The 20379-nt window shown below is 38.5% G+C and overlaps 1 protein-coding gene across 1 annotated transcript; it reads left to right on the plus strand.

Moving 5' to 3' along the window:
* The first annotated feature begins 17148 nt into the window (after positions 1–17148).
* LOC131633580 (uncharacterized) lies at positions 17149–19184 on the plus strand. Its single transcript, XM_058904280.1, has 3 exons — positions 17149–17157; positions 17241–17807; positions 18573–19184. The coding sequence occupies exons 1-3, from the start codon at positions 17149–17151 to the stop codon at positions 19182–19184; spliced, it is 1188 nt and encodes a 395-aa protein (XP_058760263.1).
* The last annotated feature ends 1195 nt before the right edge of the window (positions 19185–20379 follow it).

Below are 20379 nucleotides of genomic sequence, written 5' to 3' on the forward strand. Positions count from 1 at the left end.
ATTGTGGCTTTTGGATGGGCATGACTTGTTTAGGTCTGTAGTAAGGAGCTTGATCTGGGTATCCATATAACCTGAAGCAAAAGGGCTTGATGTGTCCAAATCTTCCACAGTGATGACATCTCCATCTTTGAAATTTTCTCTTCATTTTACTTCTGTCTTGATGTTGGGTCGCATGTCTTGACATCGGGTTCAACATCTCAGTTTCAGGTTTAATCATGTTCCCATCCTGGGGAGGTTTCTTTGTACCAACAAAACCTATACCAGACATATCTCCTGAACTCTTTCCAATCTGCAGAATCTCATCCAGCATATCTGAGCCACTATTCAACATCTTTACAGATTTTGACATCTGATCGAGTTTGGATTGTAGCATGATAATTTCATTGTTTAGTTCAGATATTGTTTTACTAAAGCCTTTGTTATCAGCCTCCAGCTGAGCTATGTACTTCTTCTGCTTTTCACTTTGTTGACATACTTCAGCACTTCTGATACACAACTTTCTATAGGATGCTGCCAGTTCTTCAAAGGTTAGCTCATCATCACTAGAGTCTTCATCAGAATTGCAGACACTAGTGAAGGCTGTGACATGTTTGGCTGATTCTTCTTCAAAGTCACTTCCAGAATCTTCATCTGACCAGGAGACTGACAGTCCTTTCTTTTGTTTCTTGAGCTAAGTAGGACATTCAGCTCTAATATGTCCATACCCTTCACATCCATGGCATTGAATTCCTTTGCTGTGATTATATTTTTCTTCAGGTTTAGCTCTTCTACCTGAGTCATAGGATCTATTCGTGTCAGATGAGATGTTCTTGACATTTGATCTTGGCTTCTGATCCATTCTTCTTATAATTTTGTTAAATTGTTTACCAAGCATAGCTATAGATTCAGATAGATTCTCTTCTCTACTTTCCTCTACTTCTTCTTGAGAGTTGGACACAAAAGCTATACTTTTGTTCTTCTTTTCAGAATTTTCACTGATTCCCATCTCAAAGGTTTGAAGAGATCCAATTAACTCTTCTACCTTCATTTTGCTGATGTCCTGTGCCTCTTCTATAGCTGTAACTTTCATATCAAATCTCTTAGGTAGAGATCTAAGAATTTTTCTCACCAGCTTTTCATCAGACATTTTCTCTCCCAAGGTTCCTGAGGTATTAGCAATATCAAGTATATTCATATGAAAATCCTTAATACTTTCATCATCTCTCATCCTTAGATTTTCAAACTTTGTAGTTAGCAGTTGAAGTCTTGACATCTTCACTTTGGAGGTGCCCTCTTGAGTAGTCTTGAGGGTATCCCAGACATCTTTGGCTAGTTCACACTGGTGTACCAGTCTGAATATATTCTTCTCAATTCCATTGAATAAAGCATTTAAGGCTTTAGAGTTGCCAAGCGCCAATGCCTCTTCATCTTTGTCCCATTCTTCCTCTGGTTTAAGAGTTTTCTTGCCATCCTTTGTTCACAGCTCTCCATGCTTTACTATCCACGGATTTCAGAAAAGCCACCATGCGAGGTTTCCAATAATCATAATTAGAGCCATCCAAAATGGGTGGTCTAATCCCATATCCACCACCTTCTTTGTCCATAATACCAGAAAAATACTGTCCCTAGATCTCACCCAGTAAAAACAGGCAGGGTGCCTGCTCTGATGCCAATTGAAATTCTGGAATCAGACACGTGATGTCGAACAGGATGTCACGACATCAACTATCTGAACAAAACTAAAAATATGAACAGGAAAGAAAACAAATAACACAAGTGATTTGTTAACCCAGTTCGGTGCAAAAACACCTACGTCTGGGGGCTACCAAGCCAGGGAGGAAGTCCACTATAAGTAGTATCAATTCAGAGTAATACACAACAAGACTACACCTTTCACTTAATAACTACCCAATGCAACTTCAATCTAAGCAACTTAGATTTGAGATCCTTCTCGCTCCCCCTCAATCACAACACTGATGACAAACATGCAACACATATAAAAAGAAGACACACTTCAAAGACACAACTTGATCTTGCTTAAAAGCTTCAATCAAGTACAATGGTACTCTTGCTTAAAAGCTTCAAGTACCTATTACAACACAAAAACACCTAGAACAAGACAACCATGATGATTGTTTGGCTTACAAGAAAACTAGGACTTAACGAAAAACTGCAACAAACTTCTGGACGGCAAACCCTAAAAAACATGCAGTCAGCAGCTTCTTCAACTGTTATAAATAACCTTGCAGCAGCTGGGCCTTGGATCCAATATTAGTTTTAAACCTAATTAAAACTATTTCCATAAAACAAAGATCCTATGAATAACAGTGCATAATGTTGTCCTGAATCAAATCAATATCCAATGTTTCCAAAAAAACGCACAGTGTCTTAACAGATCATATAACCATAACAAGAACAGAATAAAACACAGCAGCTTCGGATGTCATGACATCGGCCTTGACATCAGGTAAAGGCCTGCACAAGGAGAACTTCATAACACAATAATGCATGTCATGACACCAGATTTGACATGATAAAGACACTATTTGTTTTACCAAAAAATACAGTCAATCAACAACATCTACACTCCTCATACCAGACAAGGACATAGAAAGAGACAAAAAACTGTTACCCCTTCAGGAAAAGAGAAAGGGGTAAGTTCCTCCAAAGTTGCTTCTCCTGGCGACAAGGCATCTTCTGAAGAATCTCCTCTAAAAACCGCCAGTAATGCTTTCATTGTCGAAAGCCATAATTCAAGTCCAGACAATATCCCAACCAAGGTATTTGGATTTCAACCTACATACTGTCTTGTAATTTTAACTAAATGATTAAACCGACATCTTACCTTGTTTATTGCAGGATGATGCTGGCACTGCCACTTCAGGTCTTAAAGCTTATGACCTCACTATTAGTGTTGATAAACTTCACGGTAATCGTAACTCTTTCACTTCCGTCGATAAAACTCCTCAAAGCCTTATCCTTACGACTAATTCTGGTTTGTTTAACACAGATATCTCTCAAAACAAAACTCATGTTCTCTCACCAGTCTTCGAAGATGCTAGGCCACTCACCACCATATTGCCTAATGAACTAGTCGAAGAAAGCCAATCTACTGACGAATCCCCACCTACTCATCAAGACAAAAATTTGGAAGAAGATCATCCATTCTCAGGCAGCGACAATGTGAATCCACAACCACATGACAGCGAAGACACTGCATCGGAACAAGATGCTATGGAGGAAACTTCTAAACCAGAAAAACACAATCCTCAAGAAACTTCAGCCCTAGACACAGAAACCACTCCTGGGACAACTTCGAAGCCTGCCCCTGCGAAGCCTACTCCTTTGGAACTGGAACAGCTTAAGCAAACTGATCCTCTTAGTTTTTTAAAGGCTATTATGACTGTGAATACTTCTTCGCCTTCAGAACTTGATGTCTCTCCAGCTATCGTTATAGAATCTGGTAACAAGGAAGACATTCCCAACCTCCTTCGACAGATAAAAGAAAAGTTCTTTGGGGTCAATCTCGTGGATGTTCTTAGCCGGGAACCTATTAAGAGTCACAACTTAAATCAACTCTTAAAGAAAGTGGATTTGTTTCAAGTCTCAACAGAAATTTCAGAGATAATTGTTTTGCTAGGTTCTCTAGTTGAACAGCTCGAGGCCAACATTCTTCGAAAGCAAAATGTCGAAAAGGAACTATCTGAGAAAATGGCCTCTCATGACTCTTCATGGAATTCTGCTGTGGATGCAACGAAACAAGGTGAGGCCCTCAAGCTTAAACATTCAGAAAATCAGAAGGCTTTTGATGATTACGAGAAGAACATAAACTCCTGGAAGCAAGAGATAAAAGCCCTCGAAGAAAAGATAAAGGAAGCTGAACATTGTCAGGCAGCCATACAAAAAGCCAACCAACAGGATTTGCTCGAAGTGGTGCAATCGGGAATTAAACATTTCGAAACTGCGCAGAAATTAGTGCCAGAGATTGAAAGATTGAAGAAACACCGGGCGTTACTTGAGCTTCGTATGTCTTCGTGGGAGACTCAATATTTGAAGATCAAGAATAGCCTCCCTGAGGATTTTAACTAGCTGTTTCCAATCCTGTATTTTGTTGCATTTTCGTTTTGTAATCGAACCTTTTGTAGAAACATCTATCTGTATGCTTGGCTTCTATTTTCATTCTGTCTATGTTTCTAATATTCGCAAGCACTATCTTTTAGCAAATCTTTCAAGTTCTACCAGAATATATCTTCAGATTTTCCATAGTGATTTTATTTAATGCAACATGTAGACCCTGACTATCCTTCGCAGCATCCTTGCCTTTAGACTTGACGTTTCCACTTCTCTAGCCATAATCATTATTAAACAGTGACGTCACTCTCTTCAAAACGTCTATTTGAGACGTGCGTGCATCAGTTTCATGATTACTTCTCAACTTCCAAGGGCGGGAAACGGCGGAAGCCTTAACTCCCTTTTTGGAAAACCAAATGCAGTCTAATCAATCATCAACATTTAAACCGACCTTCAGTATCCCAGGTCTATATAAAGGGTCTAACATTACTTTCACTTCTTCATTCCTGTGCTTTCTCACATACTAACAACAGAAAAGAAAAACCAACTTCTTTCTCCAAACCCTTTTTCTGAAATGGCTGCACCTCTTTCTTTCAACAACATAAAAGCTCTTATCAAGAAAGAATTCAAGCTTTCTGAAGATGAACTTGATAACAACTTCATCAGCCTCGAAAACCTCTTTGTCAACCAAGAACTGGACTTCTACTTTGGAGACATCCTGGAGGGTCCTGTCTACCCCAACATGCTGGCAGATTTCTGGATGTTTGCGTCTCTACGCATAGATCCTGAAGGTAGGACCACCATTGTTTCTGAGGTTTCTGTCAAGCCTCCGAGGATGGAAGTTACCCACAAGCAGTTGATGCCAGATCCTCATAACCTTGGCACTGAAGGGGTCGTTGTCCATGAGAGTCCTCAACATGAGATGAGTAGTCATGTTGAAGCTGTTATCATCAAAAGTTTCCCCAGAATTATTGCATCTCATTAGGTTGACAACATCATGGTTGAAGATTTGGAGTTTATTCTCTGTGGTCTTCGAGGGAAGAAGATTAACTTTCCTTTGATGATTTTCAAAGGACTTGTTAAGGCTGTTTCCATCGGTGTCACACGTTAAGGGGTTGTGACCTATCTTCCCTATGGGAGACTCCTCTCTTACATTTTCCTTAAGAAAGGTGTAGTGAGGAGGATGCGCAATTCTGGATCCATAGACATGTTTGAAGGCGAAAGCTTGCCTGTGCTGTCCTTGGAGGGTTTAGGCCAAAGGATTAATTAGCAAGTGTTTGCCTTAGGTTTTTATGCTTTCTTTTTGTAATCTCAGAAATTTCTAGATCATGTTCTTTGGATCCTTTTTTGTAATGCATGTACTTCTGTGTTTGAATGAAAATATTTTGGTGTTTTCTTTGACTCTTTTCTTTTAACTTATCAACCCATTCTTATTATAAAGCCATTTTGATCAATGCAACGCATATGTTTTGATACATGCCCGACCATTTTGGCTTTCGTAGTACCCTGAATGTCTACGTTTTTGCAATCTTTACTTCATACATGCTTGGTTTATATTTCTTCAAATATTTCCCGTTTACTCTCAAGATCCTACGATCTTCTGCCAACTCTTCAATTTCGTAAGCATTGTTCGAAAATACCTTTAAGATTCGAAAGGGTCCTTCCCAGTGTGGGGACCGTTTACCAAGTGCCTGATTCTTTCGATCTATAGGTAAAATAACTTTCCAAACTAGGTCATTATTAATAAATGTTTTACCTTTCACCTTTTTGTTGTATGCTCTGGACACTCTTTCCTTTTGTCTTTTTATCATTTCCAGCGCTCGAAGTCTGTCTTCATCCAAATCTACCAACTCATTCATCATTAACTCCCAGTATACGTTGGGAGGAATATCTGCTTGTCTTTGTATCCTTACTGATTGCAAATATATCTCGATTGGAAGTACTGCATCATGTCCAAACGTCAACTGGAAAGGAGTTGTGTTTGTAGCTTCTTTTGGAGATGTTCGACAAGCCCAAAGTGCTTGGTCCAAAGTCTTATGCCAATTCTTGGGTTTCTTTCCCACATGTTTTTTAATAAGGCCAATTATTATTTTGTTTGCTGCTTCAACTTGTCCATTTGCTTGAGCATAGTAAGGTGTAGAAGTAAATAACTTGAAACCTATTTCTTTGGCAAAGTCTTGCATTTTTCGTCCAGTAAAGACTGGCCCTTGATCAGTTGTTATACTTTCTGGGATTCCAGACCTATATATAATATGTTTCTGAATAAACTCAATCACGGCCTCTTGATCCACATTCACCAGTGGTATTGCTTCGACCCATTTCGTGAAAATAGTCTATTCCTACTAATATGTACCTTTGACCTTTAGACGACTTGGGGTGAATTTCTCCAATCAAATCTAATGCCCATCCCCTAAAAGGCCAAGGTTTCACTATTGTACTTAATTCGTTTGCTGGAGCGTGTTGGATACCTGCATATTCTTGGCACTCTTGACACCCTTTCGCAAACTCTATGCAATCTTTTAACATCGAAGGCCAGTACATCCCATAACGAAACAAAAGCCATTGCATTTTGTGCCCTGCTTGATGTGCACCACATGCTCCACTGTGTACGTTCGACAGGGCCAGATATGCTTCTTCTTCACCCAAGCATTTCAATAATACCCCTTCAGGAGTTTTCTTGAACAATTCATTTCCCATCAGGAAATATGACAGGGCTCTGTACTTGATTTTCCTGTCTGTATCCGTCGAAGGATTTTTTAGATAGTTTATTATTGGACTCCTCCAATCTGTATCTGCCAATGAGTCTATGTTTAATACTTCGAATTCTTCTTTGTTGGCATAACCCAATTGTGAATTCTCTAGGTCACTTGGGGAAAGTTTAGTAGACATTGCTCTCCCTCTTACTTCAATCAATTCCTCTAACTTCTCTTTTGATACTTTGTATCCTGAAGCTAATTGTGCCAAGTCGTTGGCTTCTTGGTTATTTATCCTTGATATGTGTTTTAATTCCACATATTCGAATTTCTTGAGTAGCCTATTTGCTATGACAAAATACATGATCAAATTTTCTTTGATGCACTTGTATTCCTTTGTCAATTGTTTAATGACCAATTCGGAGTCTCCTTTAATTTCGACTCTGGTTGCCCCCAATTCTAACAAAGCTTCAAGTCCAGCAATTAATGCTTCGTATTCAGCTTCGTTGTTGGAGCACAGTGGACCTTCGATTTTATACTTGAGCTTTGTTGGAATTCCATCAGGAGAAATTATCAACATTCCAACTCCGGTTCCTTCTCTATGCGTTGAACCATCGAAGTATAACCTCCAGGGTTTTAAACCCACGTACTGTTGATGACTCTCAACTACTGCGTGGTCGACAATGAAGTCTGACACAATTTGACCTTTCATTGCCTTGAGAGGCTGAAATATTAATGAATATTCAGTAAGGGCTAAAGCCCACTTAACAATTCGACTATGTAGTATTGGCTTGGATAACATATGTTTGATAACATCACAATGAGATGAAACATAAACATCAACTGGCTTTATATAATACTTAAGTTTGATACAAGAGAAATACAAGCAAAGGCAGAGCTTTTCTATAGCAGTATATCTAGTCTCTGCATCATTGAGTACTCTACTTAAGTAATAAATGGCTCTTTCGATGCCATTCTCATCTTCTTGCGCCAGCATGCTGCCTATTGTTTTATCCGACGCTGAAATGTATAGGCGCATGTGCTTCTTCCCGTTTGGGGGAGATAAGATTGGTGGACAAGTCAAGTATTGCTTGATCTGATCGAAAGCTTCTTGATGTTCAGCACGCCATTCAAATTTTCCTTGCTTAAGCCGTAGTAGAGGTGAGAAAGCTTGCGTGCGTCCACTCAAATTAGAGATAAATCTCCTTAAGAAGTTTATCTTTCCCAATAATGATTATAGTTCTTTCTTTGTGGATGGAGACTTGGTTTCCATTATGGCTTTCGTCTTGTTCTGGTTAATTTCTATTCCTTTTTTGTGGACTACGAAACCCAAGAAATCACCTGCCTGCACAAAGAAAGCACATTTGAGGGGGTTCATCTTCAAGCCATGTTTCCTCATTCTTTCGAATGATTGGCTCAAATGATCGAGATGACTCATACCCGAGGTAGATTTTACCACAATGTCATCTATATATACTTGCATGAATGTTTCTATAAAGTCATGGAATATAGAATTCATTGCTCTTTGATAAGTTGCCCCAGCATTTTTTAAACCAAAAGGCATTACAACCCATTCGTAAGTGCCTATTGCCCCTGGGCAACGAAATGCTGTTTTGGATACATCATCCTCTGCAATAAAGATCTGATTGTATCCAGAATATCCATCCAACATGCTCAAATACTCGAAGCCTGCGGCTGAGTCTACTAGCATTTCTGCTACAGGCATGGGATATTCGTCTTTAGGAGTGGCTGCATTAAGATCACGAAAGTCTATGCATACTCTTAATGAACCATTCTTTTTAATTACAGGTACTATATTAGCAATCCATTCAACATACCTTGTAGTTCGGATAAACTTGCAACGTAGAAGCCTTTCGACCTCTGCTTTAATCTTCGAATGAATCTCTGGCGCGAATCTCCTGGGAGTTTGCTTTACAGGCTTCTTCCCTTCTTTTATTGGTAGTTTCAATTCGACCAAGTCTCTTCCTAGACCAGGCATCTCATCATAATCCCAAGCAAAAAAATCTTTGTTTTCTTTCAACATTTTGATGACCGTTGCTTTTAGTTCTGGTTCTAGTTTCGCGCTGATGTATGTTATTCTTTTTTGATCCTTGTCTCCAAGATTTACTTCTTCAAGTGGATCTTGAGCCAACATCTTTATGTTCGACGCCATTGGGTCTTTTTCAAATCCCAAAGGTTCTTCGTCGTAAATTGCATCTAACCTTTGACTCGATTCTTCTCTCACGATCTTTTCAACTTGAACCGGGTCTTCAGAGAATTCGAAACTCGTATGTATCTCTAACTCTGTTACTCCTTTTTTGGTTAGAACTGCGTCCATCTTTGCATTTGATAGTTCGGCTTCGAGAGCCGCCTTCCTTTTGTTCTCGGCCACGTAAGCCGAAATCTTTTCGAAGAACGAAGGCTCAGACATTATTAATGTCATCGTCCCAGCCTGTTGGCCGTACTGCTGGATAATTCTCCAATGGTGCTGTATCTGCTGGACCATCCATGATCTCTCTATCCCACTGGAATCCATTTGGGTGTAAAGTTAAATAATACAATGCATTCTTATTTGGGGCATACATCTCTTCTGCAGCATGACAAGGACTTATGTTTGCCAGGTTCCTATCGAAGTTGGTTTTATTCACCTGGTTAACTTCAGCCATATAGTAACTCTGATCTCCTTCGATATTCTCCACTATACCATCTTCCCTCCAAATTGTCACCCGTTGATGCATTGTCGAGGGCACAGCTGCAACCCCATGAATCCATTCCCTACCAAGCAAAAGGTTGTAATTTGCTTTTGCTGGTATAACCATGAACATAGTTGGCCTTGTGACTGAGCCCACTGTCAAATTGACCTGAACGACTCCCAATGTTTGTCCTATCTTGCCTTCGTAGTTAGATAAGACCATGTTATGTGGCCTTATATCAGTATCGAACATACCAATTCTCTTTAGCATGTATTGAGGCATTAGGTTCACCGCTGCTCCCCCATCGACTAGGACTTTATTAATGCCAACATTCTCAATTTTAGCCCTGATATAGGGTGGCTTCAAATGATTTCGCATACCCTCATCAGGCCTTTCGAAGAAAGCGTTCTGTTCTTCAACTGCACCATTATTCAGCACATAATAACACACAGGCCTGTGCTTCGCCATTTCCTCGATATCAGCCTCTTCGCAGTCTTCAACTTCAGTCTCCTGATTAAACTCATGAGGGAGTACGGATACAACGTTGCAATTGAGGTTTATAGACGACACTCCATCAGAATCGAAATCATTTGTCATTCTATCCTCTTCTTTCCAGGAATTGGAGCGCATCTTTTCTTCTTCTTCTAAAATGTTTTCAGCTTCGAAGAGCCTACGTTCCACCGGAGGTTTGTTTGACTTTGACCCCTGGTGTGGGACTTGGTTGCTACTAGAATCTCCAACTTCTCTTGGTCTGTATTCCTTTTGAGCCTTTTTTATTCTCTGATGCCTTCTCCACTGGGACCGGGACATAGGATTTTTTCCTTTGTAATTTTCCAGTCGATACGCCTCTCGATTTGGTTTTTGAAATTGCTTCCTATATGCCATTGCAGTTCTTCCTCCTTGGTCCCAACTTCGCCATTTGTTGTTTCTTGCATTAGCTTGCACCCATCTATCCCTGGGTGCATCTGCAGGGACTTTGAATGTCACCCTTCAAGCTCTGGGGTGTGGGCTATCAGGCCTCTTCGTTGGAGTCCATATGTCGAAACCGTATAGGTTAGGACGGAACCCCTGAGTTTCTCGACCCATGTAGCAGTACACACGTTCGAAAGATCTTGCCAGCATTTCATCATAGACTGCCCCACATCTGGGGCATAGTGCAACTTCAGTGTTCCCTTTGTGGCATCTGACCAAAAATCCTACTAAACTTTCCTCCATCCTTGGGTACACTTGTAGTAGGGGATTTGGTTCTCTCCCTGGGTGTTCCCATCTTTCGCGTCGAGCTCTTTCGAAGTTAGCTTCGACCCTTCGATTCAGCATGATCGAACACCTTGGACACATCCATTGTTTTCCACCATTCCTCTCATGGCAATTCCAAAGGTAGTCTTTGAGGCTTTCACCTTTTGGAGGAGCTTCGATGCCCCCATTTTGCCTCGTCAGCCATGTGTCTAATTCGCCAAATTCAGACACTGGACGTCTGGCGATGACCATGTTAACAACTACTGGAGGAACTTCAGAGATTTGGATTTTCTGGAGTTTCATTCTGAGGTCTTCAGTGGCCTCACTGTTGTCTCCCTTCGACCCTTCAGGTATCTCTGTTTTGGAAGATTCTTCAACACCAGTATTAAAGACTATATCATTATTTAGGCTCTCAGTAGCCTGCTTTCTATTGAACATTGTTTTGGTTTCCGCAACTTCGACTTCAGATGCCTCCACCATGTTGATATCTTCTAGCTCACAGAGGCTAGCGTCAGCAATGTTCAGGGGATTGGTATCGACCTTCATGTGACTCTTGGTCTTGTCAGCAAACTTCAACCTTCCATCTTTGATAGCATTTTGAATTAGATCCCTGAAAAGAAAACATTGTGAAGTTTTATGGCCTAAAAAACCATGATATTTACAAAAACCTCTTTTCTTCTGTTGTTCCAACGGAGGAATTTTGGAATTTGGAGGCAGTATCATTTGGCCATCTTTTACCAGTAAATCAAATATTTCGTCACACTTGGTAACGTCGAATGTATAAGTAATTTGCAGGGTTTAGGTGGCGCTTCTTATCGTTTTCTACTGGATTTTTTCCATTTGCAGGGTTTAGTAATTTGCAGGCATAAGGTGGCGCTTCTTTCAACTCAGCTAAGTCTATTTCGACTTCTTCAGGGTTATACGAGTCATTGAAAGACTCATCATCAGCGTCTTCGGCTTCGACGTACGCTACCCTTTCCTTTTTATAACTTTTATTTGCTCTAACCTTTTCTGCCTTCAAGCGTTCGACCTGTCGAACCCTATCTGCCAACTGGGCCATATCCCTAAGGTATTGGGTATCTAGTTTCCTTCTAATTGAATAATCTAGACCACCCGCAGCCATTTCGACTAGTTCATGCTCTGGGACTGTTGTAAAACACCTTGATTTCAACAGACGGAACCTATTCAAGTAATCATCAATTGGTTCTGTGAACTTTCTTTTAATACTGGCCAATTCTTTCAGACTTATCTTAGTTTGGCCTATGTAGAATTGTTCATGGAACAGCCTTTCTAAGTGTGCCCATGCATCTATTGAATTTGGTGGCAGGGTAGTGAACCAAATGAAAGCATTCTTTGTTAGCGAACTAGGGAAATATTTGATCCTTAGATCTTCGTTTCCTACTAAGTCCCTTGCTTCTGTCAAATATCTAGCAATATGTTCCACCGTTGACTCGTTAGTTTCGCCTGAAAACTTTGTAAATTTGGGTACCTTAGTGCCCCTAGGCAACTCTGTCTGCATGATATAATCTGATATGGGGGATGTATAATTTGGACGTCGAAGTCCAGTACTAAGGCCATTATTGGCCATAACCCTTTCTATCATGGCAGTTAAGTTATTTTCTGTAGCCAGATTTTCTCTTCTGACTCTTTGGACAATCTCATCTGGATGCTCGTCCCTACCCACGATCCTCAATCTAGGTCTCTCTTCTTCCGTTTCCTGTCGAACGGGAACGGTTCTTTGATTTGAAGCCTCTAAGTTAATTACTGGAGTTCCTTCGATCATCTCTGTTCTTCGCGAGGGGCCTACATCTCTAGTGGCTGTCCTAGATGGTGGAACCACATCTTGTATAAGTTCCAAAATGGGTCTCTCTTCTTGATTCGAAGGCTGTTTGTCTTTCCTTCTGGGTTGTGGCACTCCCATGAAATCTGTCATTCGATTCATTTGGGATGATATCTTTTGGAAAGTTTCCACATTATCCCGATTTGTATTAGCAATATTTGTCGCTAGTGGGTTCAAAATTGAAGCCAATTCTTTGGCCAAGACCCCTAACATATCATGGTTGCTTGCATCCATTTCTTGCCAAAATGCTGCTTGGTTATTTGTGGTAAAATGGGGCATCTGGGTAGAAAAACTAGTGTTGTGTGCACTTTGACCCACTGAACCAACATTCGGTGAAAACGTCGCATTGTTAGTTGTGGCATATGTGGGCCCTGCCCCTCGTACGCCTGTCCCTAATGGATATGGCATTCCGTACGGATTATTTGGCCTCCACTCGAAAGTAGAATTCGTGCCTTGACCAAACAAGTTATTTGCAGCATTTGTCGAGGAAAACGGTATTTCCTCTGCGCTTGTGGATGAAGGTGCGGTTGTCGATACTGAAACTGGAATAGTCCCTGAAAGTCCTGTATTATTTTTAGGCATAGCCTGGGAATTATCTGCAGGTCTCGATCCATTTGGACCCGGTGTATCCCGTGTTCCCTGACTAGAAGTCGAATTTGCCGCTCCTGATCCTGAACCTTGTGGGGGACCCTGGTCACCCCCTGCACTGGCCGTAACGACCATTTTCTTGTTGTACCTTCATTTGGGAATCGGTTGTGCACTGTTCGTTAACTTACCGTTCCTAAGGTTCATACAAGGTCTTGATATTGTCTAGACAAAAATAAAACAATTGATTAAAACAATCTGTTTGACACAGTCCCACTGGGCGTGCCAATTTGTTTACGGTGATTTCCGGTAAACAACCGCTAGTCTTCCAAACTATAATAAATATGATTTGGTTACTCGCAGGATCGACTAGATTGATCCTAGGACACATAGTCAAAAAGATTGTTATCAATGGTCATTCGAACCATAGTCATGATTTGTCTTCGTTAATAAGAATTGTTCCGAATAAAACGAGTAATCTTGACAATCACTTGGTTATACGTAAGTATAATTTTTAGTGAAAGGATAAGTAAAATAACATATGAAACGAAAGTATTGTTAAAGCGTAAAGAATCTTAAAATGCAGGAATGTTAAATACTTCAAAAGTAAATGGCATGAAAGTAAAAATACAGAAATGTAAATGGCAAGAAGTAAATGAAATGCAATAATACTGAAAGATATTTGAAAACGAAAGAGAATACACATGTATTAAAATGGTGGTGTCATACGTACATTTTCTCAGCGAACTCTTTCTCTTAACACTTGATACTTGAGTAGTATGTGAGTGATTTGTACAAAATGAACACACAGAATCCTAACATTAAGACTCCTATTTATACTAATTTCGACCTTAACGGCCCTACGCTAATCTAATGCCACGTTTCTCATAAGAACTCCATGGACGCCATCTGTTATTTAGACAGTTACGAAACCGTCTTCGAATTTCAAATCTTCCCGCCTGAGTCCTTCTTCGACGCGTGGCAGTGTATTTAAAAACACTACGAAAACACGCTAAGTAGTAATACTTGAACATATTTCATGAATTTTGTCTAAGTCCTCGAAGACATACACTTCTACTAGCTTCAGTATTCATTATCTTCATAACGAACTTAGAAGTCTTCATTCTCGAAGCATGGCCATCAGGAGCCATTCTTTTATTTTTAAGGGATGGTCATCAGTAACCATCTTTCCTTCGAATTTTTACTTCTTCGAAGAACCAATTTATAAAACGAAATCTTCAGCTAACAATATGCGAGACAAAATAAAAAACAAAAAAATTTGAACTTCTGATACATTTCGGAAGTTCATTTCCGAAAACTGGGATGGAGGTGTTTTCGGAAATGAACTTCCGAAGCACCCCTGCGATGGAGTTTTCTGCAACTTCCATGGCAGACCCCTAAACCAAACTTCAAACCAAATCAAAATGCTTCTAAACAACCTAAATACTACTAACAACCTAACCATATATCATTTATGCAATTAAAACCCTAAATAACATGCATTTGAATAATGAATCTAAAAATTTCAAAACTTATAAAGTGTTATGATTGAGGGCTTTTGAATGTTGTTTAGCAGTGTGAATGGAGCCTTGATGCAGCCTTGGAATTCTGTTTGCACAAATTTTCGCCTTAGCCACTTTTTGTTTTGATTTAGGGTAAATGATTGGGGGAGGGGGAGTGTTTTGATAAATCTGCAGAAATCGCAGTATTTCGGAAGTGCACTTCCGAAATGATGTTTTCGGAAATGAACTTCCGAAATAAGACAATTTTTTCAAAAAAAAAAGACGCTTTCGGAGATGCATCTCCGAAAACGCCTTTTTCTTGCATTTCGGAAATGAACTTCCGAAGTCAGGGATAGTTTGGGTTTTTCACCAGAGGTGAACTAGAAGGTTGGGAGGTCTATAGAGAAATTCCCAAAAATAAAGTGGGGCAGAATAAACATGTAGACATTACACATTTTTAAATTTAAAAGTTTAAATTTTATATTAATGTTTATGCCCTCTAAAATTCAAAAATAAAAAATAAATAGAATGGAATAAACATATTAGTTTCTACGATAGATTTAAGTTTATAATTTACAAATTATAATTTATATGTTTTAAAAATTTTGGTTTGTTAACTGTTTTTTTCTTACGGTTTTATAACTTATTTTATTATTGTCTTTTTTGGTCTAGAAATTATCCTAATTTTTTTTTAATTTTATCAATTTTGTATATTATCTTCATTCATTCAAAATATTGAACATTAGTTAAACCCAACTTTTTCTAAGTCAGTTTATCACCGCTAATTTTATTAAATAATATAAAAATTAATTTATTAATTTATTCACTATCAATCATTAGGGGGTGATTGCACCGCTGTCGGTTTTAAAGTAAAAATAAATATACTTGCGATTAAGTTTTGAATGATTGATTAAAAAAAATCAATCCGATCAAATTCAATTTCAAATAATTTAATTTGTATCATTTTTTGAATATAAAAATTACAAACTCTACTTTAATTAAAATTATAAAAAAAATTAATAAATAATATATTTGAAAAAAAATTACAAACTATATAACATATACTATATTAAAAATTAATATTACAAAATAAAATGATTGATTATAGTTGACTTAAAATAAATAAAATAATATAAAGAAATAGATTAAACTAACTTAACTAGTGTTAAAAAATATCTATCAACAAATAAAAAATTGACGCAATATATCACATTATACAATTTTTTACAATTTTCTATTTGAAGACCCTATGAACTATCAACAATCAACTATCATATAATTTCACCACTAATTATTTTTGAAGGTTGAAGACGACCATTCGAATTCAATATCATACTACATATGTTAATATCACTCTATATCGTATGCACTACTTTAGTCTTCTTTTGCATTTATCCTCTAATAGGTTGACACGTGTACATAGCTTAAGCTATTTTAGTCCACACACTCTTAGCTTATCTTACACACATATATATAGTTGGTTATAATCTATTTGTTTAATCAATGAAGAAGATTATCTCTTGTCTAACTGTTTTCTCTAACAAACTCTCTACTGCATCTTCTTCTTCCTTCTTGATGCTTCACTTCATCACCATTAACATGGTATCAGAGCTTAAACAACTCTGGTAGCCGCTGTTGTTGCATACGATTGATTGCGATCCTCTGCTTCCGCTTCCTTTCTTGTATCGCAATTGCTTCATTCGCTTATCTTTTCTTCTTCTGTTCTTCGTTAATGGCTTACTAGAGCTTTCTTGATTTTTCCACCAATTCGAAGAATCCGTTTTACCTTCATCCTAATGAAAATCCTTCTCTTGTTCTTGTTTCACCATTACTTGATGATAAGAATTATCATACCTGGGCAAGATCAATGCATATTGCGTTGATTTCCAAGAACAAAGAACGATTCATTTGATGGAATCCATTTTATGCTCCTTGGATTCCCTCCATTCGTGTATATCGTGAACAGGACTATGTCATTCGTTTTCTCAAAGGTTTAAATGAGAAGTTTACTCATGCTAAGTCCCAAATCATGATGATGAATCCGTTACCAACAATTGATAAGGTCTTTTCTCTTGTTATACAACAAGAAAGAGAAATGAACAATTCCAATCCTGTTACCCTTCCTTCCTCTGCCAGTACTGAGGAATCTGCAGCCTTTCACTTTAATTCCAAGTCTGGCACCAATTCGGGTAACACTTTTGGTAACACTTATGGCAAGGGAAAGTCACAGAGTTATGGTGCTGCTAAGGGACATAATCGTGTATGCACACACTGTGGAAGGACTAACCATACTGTTGATACATGCTTTATCAAACATGGTTATCCACCTGGCTTCAAACACAAAGGTAAACCAACTAACTCTGTTTCTCATGATACTGCTTCCACTGCAACAGGTCAGGATGCTTCCCAGCAAAGTTCAACCAACTCCTCTTTTGGTTTCACTCAAGAGCAGTATAACAACATCCTAAAACTACTTCAACAGTCAAAACCTAGCTCTCGAGCTAATTCCATCTCTATATAACCTTTTGTGCTAAACTCTCATTCTCACAATGATCATGGTAAGAATAATTCTCTCTGGATTCTTGATACTGGAGCTACAGATCATATTTCTTTTGATTTGTCTGTTTTTCTCTCTTATAAGTCTGTTGTTCCTATTCATGTTAGTCTACCAGATGGTTCTCAAGTGACTGCATCCATTTCTGGAAGCATAGCCATTTCCCTTGCTCTAACCCTACACAATGTGTTACACGTACCTACTTTTCATGTTAATCTAATCTCTATTGCTAAACTTGTGCATAGCAATAATTGTTATGTTCATTTCACTAATCAGTCTTGCAAAATTATACAGAATCATTCCAAGGAAATGGTTGGTATAACTAAGCTTCAAAGAGGACTTTATGTTCTTGACTCATCCACTCATCATCATGCTTATCACTCTTTTGCTCAGAATCCTTGTAATCTCTGGAACTTAAGATTAGGCCATATATCTGATATAGGTTCACAAAATATTTCAAGAGTTTTTCCATTTGTTCCTTCCCAATGTAATAATCACATTCCATGCAACTCTTGCCATTTTGGTAAACAAAAGAGATTACCCTTTCCCAATAGCATTACCAATATAAGTGCTCCTTTTGATATACTACATGTTGATGTTTGGGGTCCTTTCTCCATAATTTCTATACTTGGTCATAAGTATTTTCTGACTTTGGTAGATGATTTTACTAGATACACTTGGATAATTTTCCTCAAAACTAAAAATAAGACCAAAGCTAGCATTATGCAGTTCATGGCTTACAAGAGAACCATTTTAAATCATCACTTAAAGTTTTCAGATCAGATAATGGCACTGAATTTCTCACCTTATCTGATTTCTTTGCATCCAAAGGTGTTATTCATCAAAAATCTTGTGTTGAAACACCCCAACAAAATGGGGGTGGTTGAAAGAAAACATCAACACATCTTGAATGTAGCTAGGTCATTGTTTTTCCATTCAATAATCCCTCTCAATATGTGGAATTTCTGTGTTCAACATGTTATCCACATTATGAATAGACTACCTACTCCCATTTTAAAATTAATGTCTCCTTATGATATGGTATACCATGAGCCACCTTCTATAGTTCATTTAAAAGTGTTTGGTTGTTTGAGCTTTGCTGCTACACTAAAGTCTCACTGAACCAAGTTTGATCCTAGAGCTAAGAAGTCTGTCTTCCTTAGTTTTAGACATGGAACCAAAGGATACATTCTATATGACCTTACACACCACAATATATTTGTCTCTAGACATGTGATTTTTTATGAACACCGTTTTCCCTTCCATAGTAATCTTCCTATATCCACTGATACTAACAATCCGCCCTCTTAGCCTACCTTTTCCTATGATAATCTCGAACCTTCTCATCAATCCCCTAATTCCACTGATACTTCTCCCCCTCTGGACAATATCTTATACTCTTCTGACTCCCTATAGCAGTCTAATAGGTTTTCTTCTTCTCCCAGTCATAGTACATCTCCCAGTCATAATACATCTCCTAGCCCTGCTCCAGACAATAGTCCCATCACTGAAATCTCTATCCCTACCACTAGTCCTGCTGCACCCTTACATAATGATATCTCTCCTCTATCCATTCCTACAAGTCCTCCTTTTCCTAATGAATCTATCAGTTCTTCCTCTCTTGGTCTCAATGACCTACAGTCCATAACTGATTCTCCTCCACCTCTGAGACACTCTACTCGAGCCTCAAATCCTCCTAGCTATTTAGTTGATTATCATTGTTATCATATTCACAATAATTCTTTAGCTTCCCTTACTTCATATCCTCTATCATCTGTTATTTCCTATGATAGATGTTCCCCTTCTTTCAAAAAATTATGTTTCTCCATTTCTTCTATTGCTGAACCAAAAAACTTTACTCAAGCTGCTAAACATGATTGTTGGATTAAGGCTATGAATGTTGAGTTAACTGCTCTTGAAGAAAATCACACTTGGACCTTGGTTGATCTTCCACCTGGGAAAAATCCTATTGGTTGCAGGTGGGTTTACAAAGTGAAACATAGGGCTGATCGATCAGTTGAAAGATACTAAGCCAGGCTGGTAGCCAAAGGCTTTACTCAAATGGAAGGGTTTGACTATTTTGATACATTTTCCCAGTTGCTTAGCTCACTACTGTCAGGGTATTTCTCTCACCAGCATCCATAAAAGGATGACATTTGGAGCAATTGGATGTTAATAATGCCTTTTTACATGGGGATTTACATGAAGAGGTTTATATGTCTCTTCCCTCTGGCTTGACTGGTGTTCCTTCATCCAAGGTTTATAGGTTACAAAAGTCTTTGTATGGCTTAAAACAAGTTAGTAGACAGTGGTACTCAAAATTTTCCACGTTCTTACTTTCACTTGGATACAAACAATCATTAGTTGACTACTCTTTGTATATCAAAATTGATTATCATAGTTTCACTGCCCTATTGGTTGATGTTGATGATATAGTTTTAGCAGGAAACTCCTTTGAAGAGATTACAAAGGTGAAACATCTTCTAGATCAACAATTCAAGATCAAGGATCTTGGACAGTTGAGATTCTTTCTGGGCCTTGAAATTGCCAGATCCAAAGATGGCATCTTCTTAAATCAAAGGAAATATACTTTGGAACTTTTGCAAGATGCTGGAGTTCTTGCTGCAAAGCCTTCTTTAGTTCTGTTTGATCCCAGCATTAAACTATCCATTCATGAAGGAGCCTTAATGGATAATCCTACTACTTAGAGAAGGCATATTGGTCGCTTAATTTACCTAACTAACTCAAGGCCAGATATTTCCTTTGCAGTGCAACATTTAAGCCAGTTCATGTCTCAGCCTCGTGTCCCTCATCATCAATCTGCCATTCGTGTGTTAAGATATCTCAAATCTGTCCCTACTACAGGTTTGCTCTTCTCTGAATCTAGCTCTTTAAAACTGTTGGGATTTGCTGATTCAGATTGGGCTCGACGCCCTGATACAAGAAAATTTGTACCGGATATTATGTAATGCTTGGTTCTTCTTTGTTATGCTGGAAATCTAAAAAGCAACATACAGTTTCCAGATCCTCCATTGAGGCAGAGTACAGGGCTTTAGCTTCCATCACTTGTGAAATTCAGTGGTGTCTTATCTTTTTCATGACCTTCAAATTGAGTTCTCTCAGCCTGCATCCATCTTTTGTGATAGCAAATTTGCAGTCTATCTAGCACACAATCCTAAGGAGCAAGCACATCGAGTTAGATTGTCATGTTGTGCGTGAGAAAATT

This window comes from Vicia villosa, unplaced genomic scaffold (assembly GCF_029867415.1).
Source record: "Vicia villosa cultivar HV-30 ecotype Madison, WI unplaced genomic scaffold, Vvil1.0 ctg.001143F_1_1_3, whole genome shotgun sequence".
In the NCBI taxonomy this organism is placed as follows: Eukaryota; Viridiplantae; Streptophyta; class Magnoliopsida; order Fabales; family Fabaceae; genus Vicia; species Vicia villosa.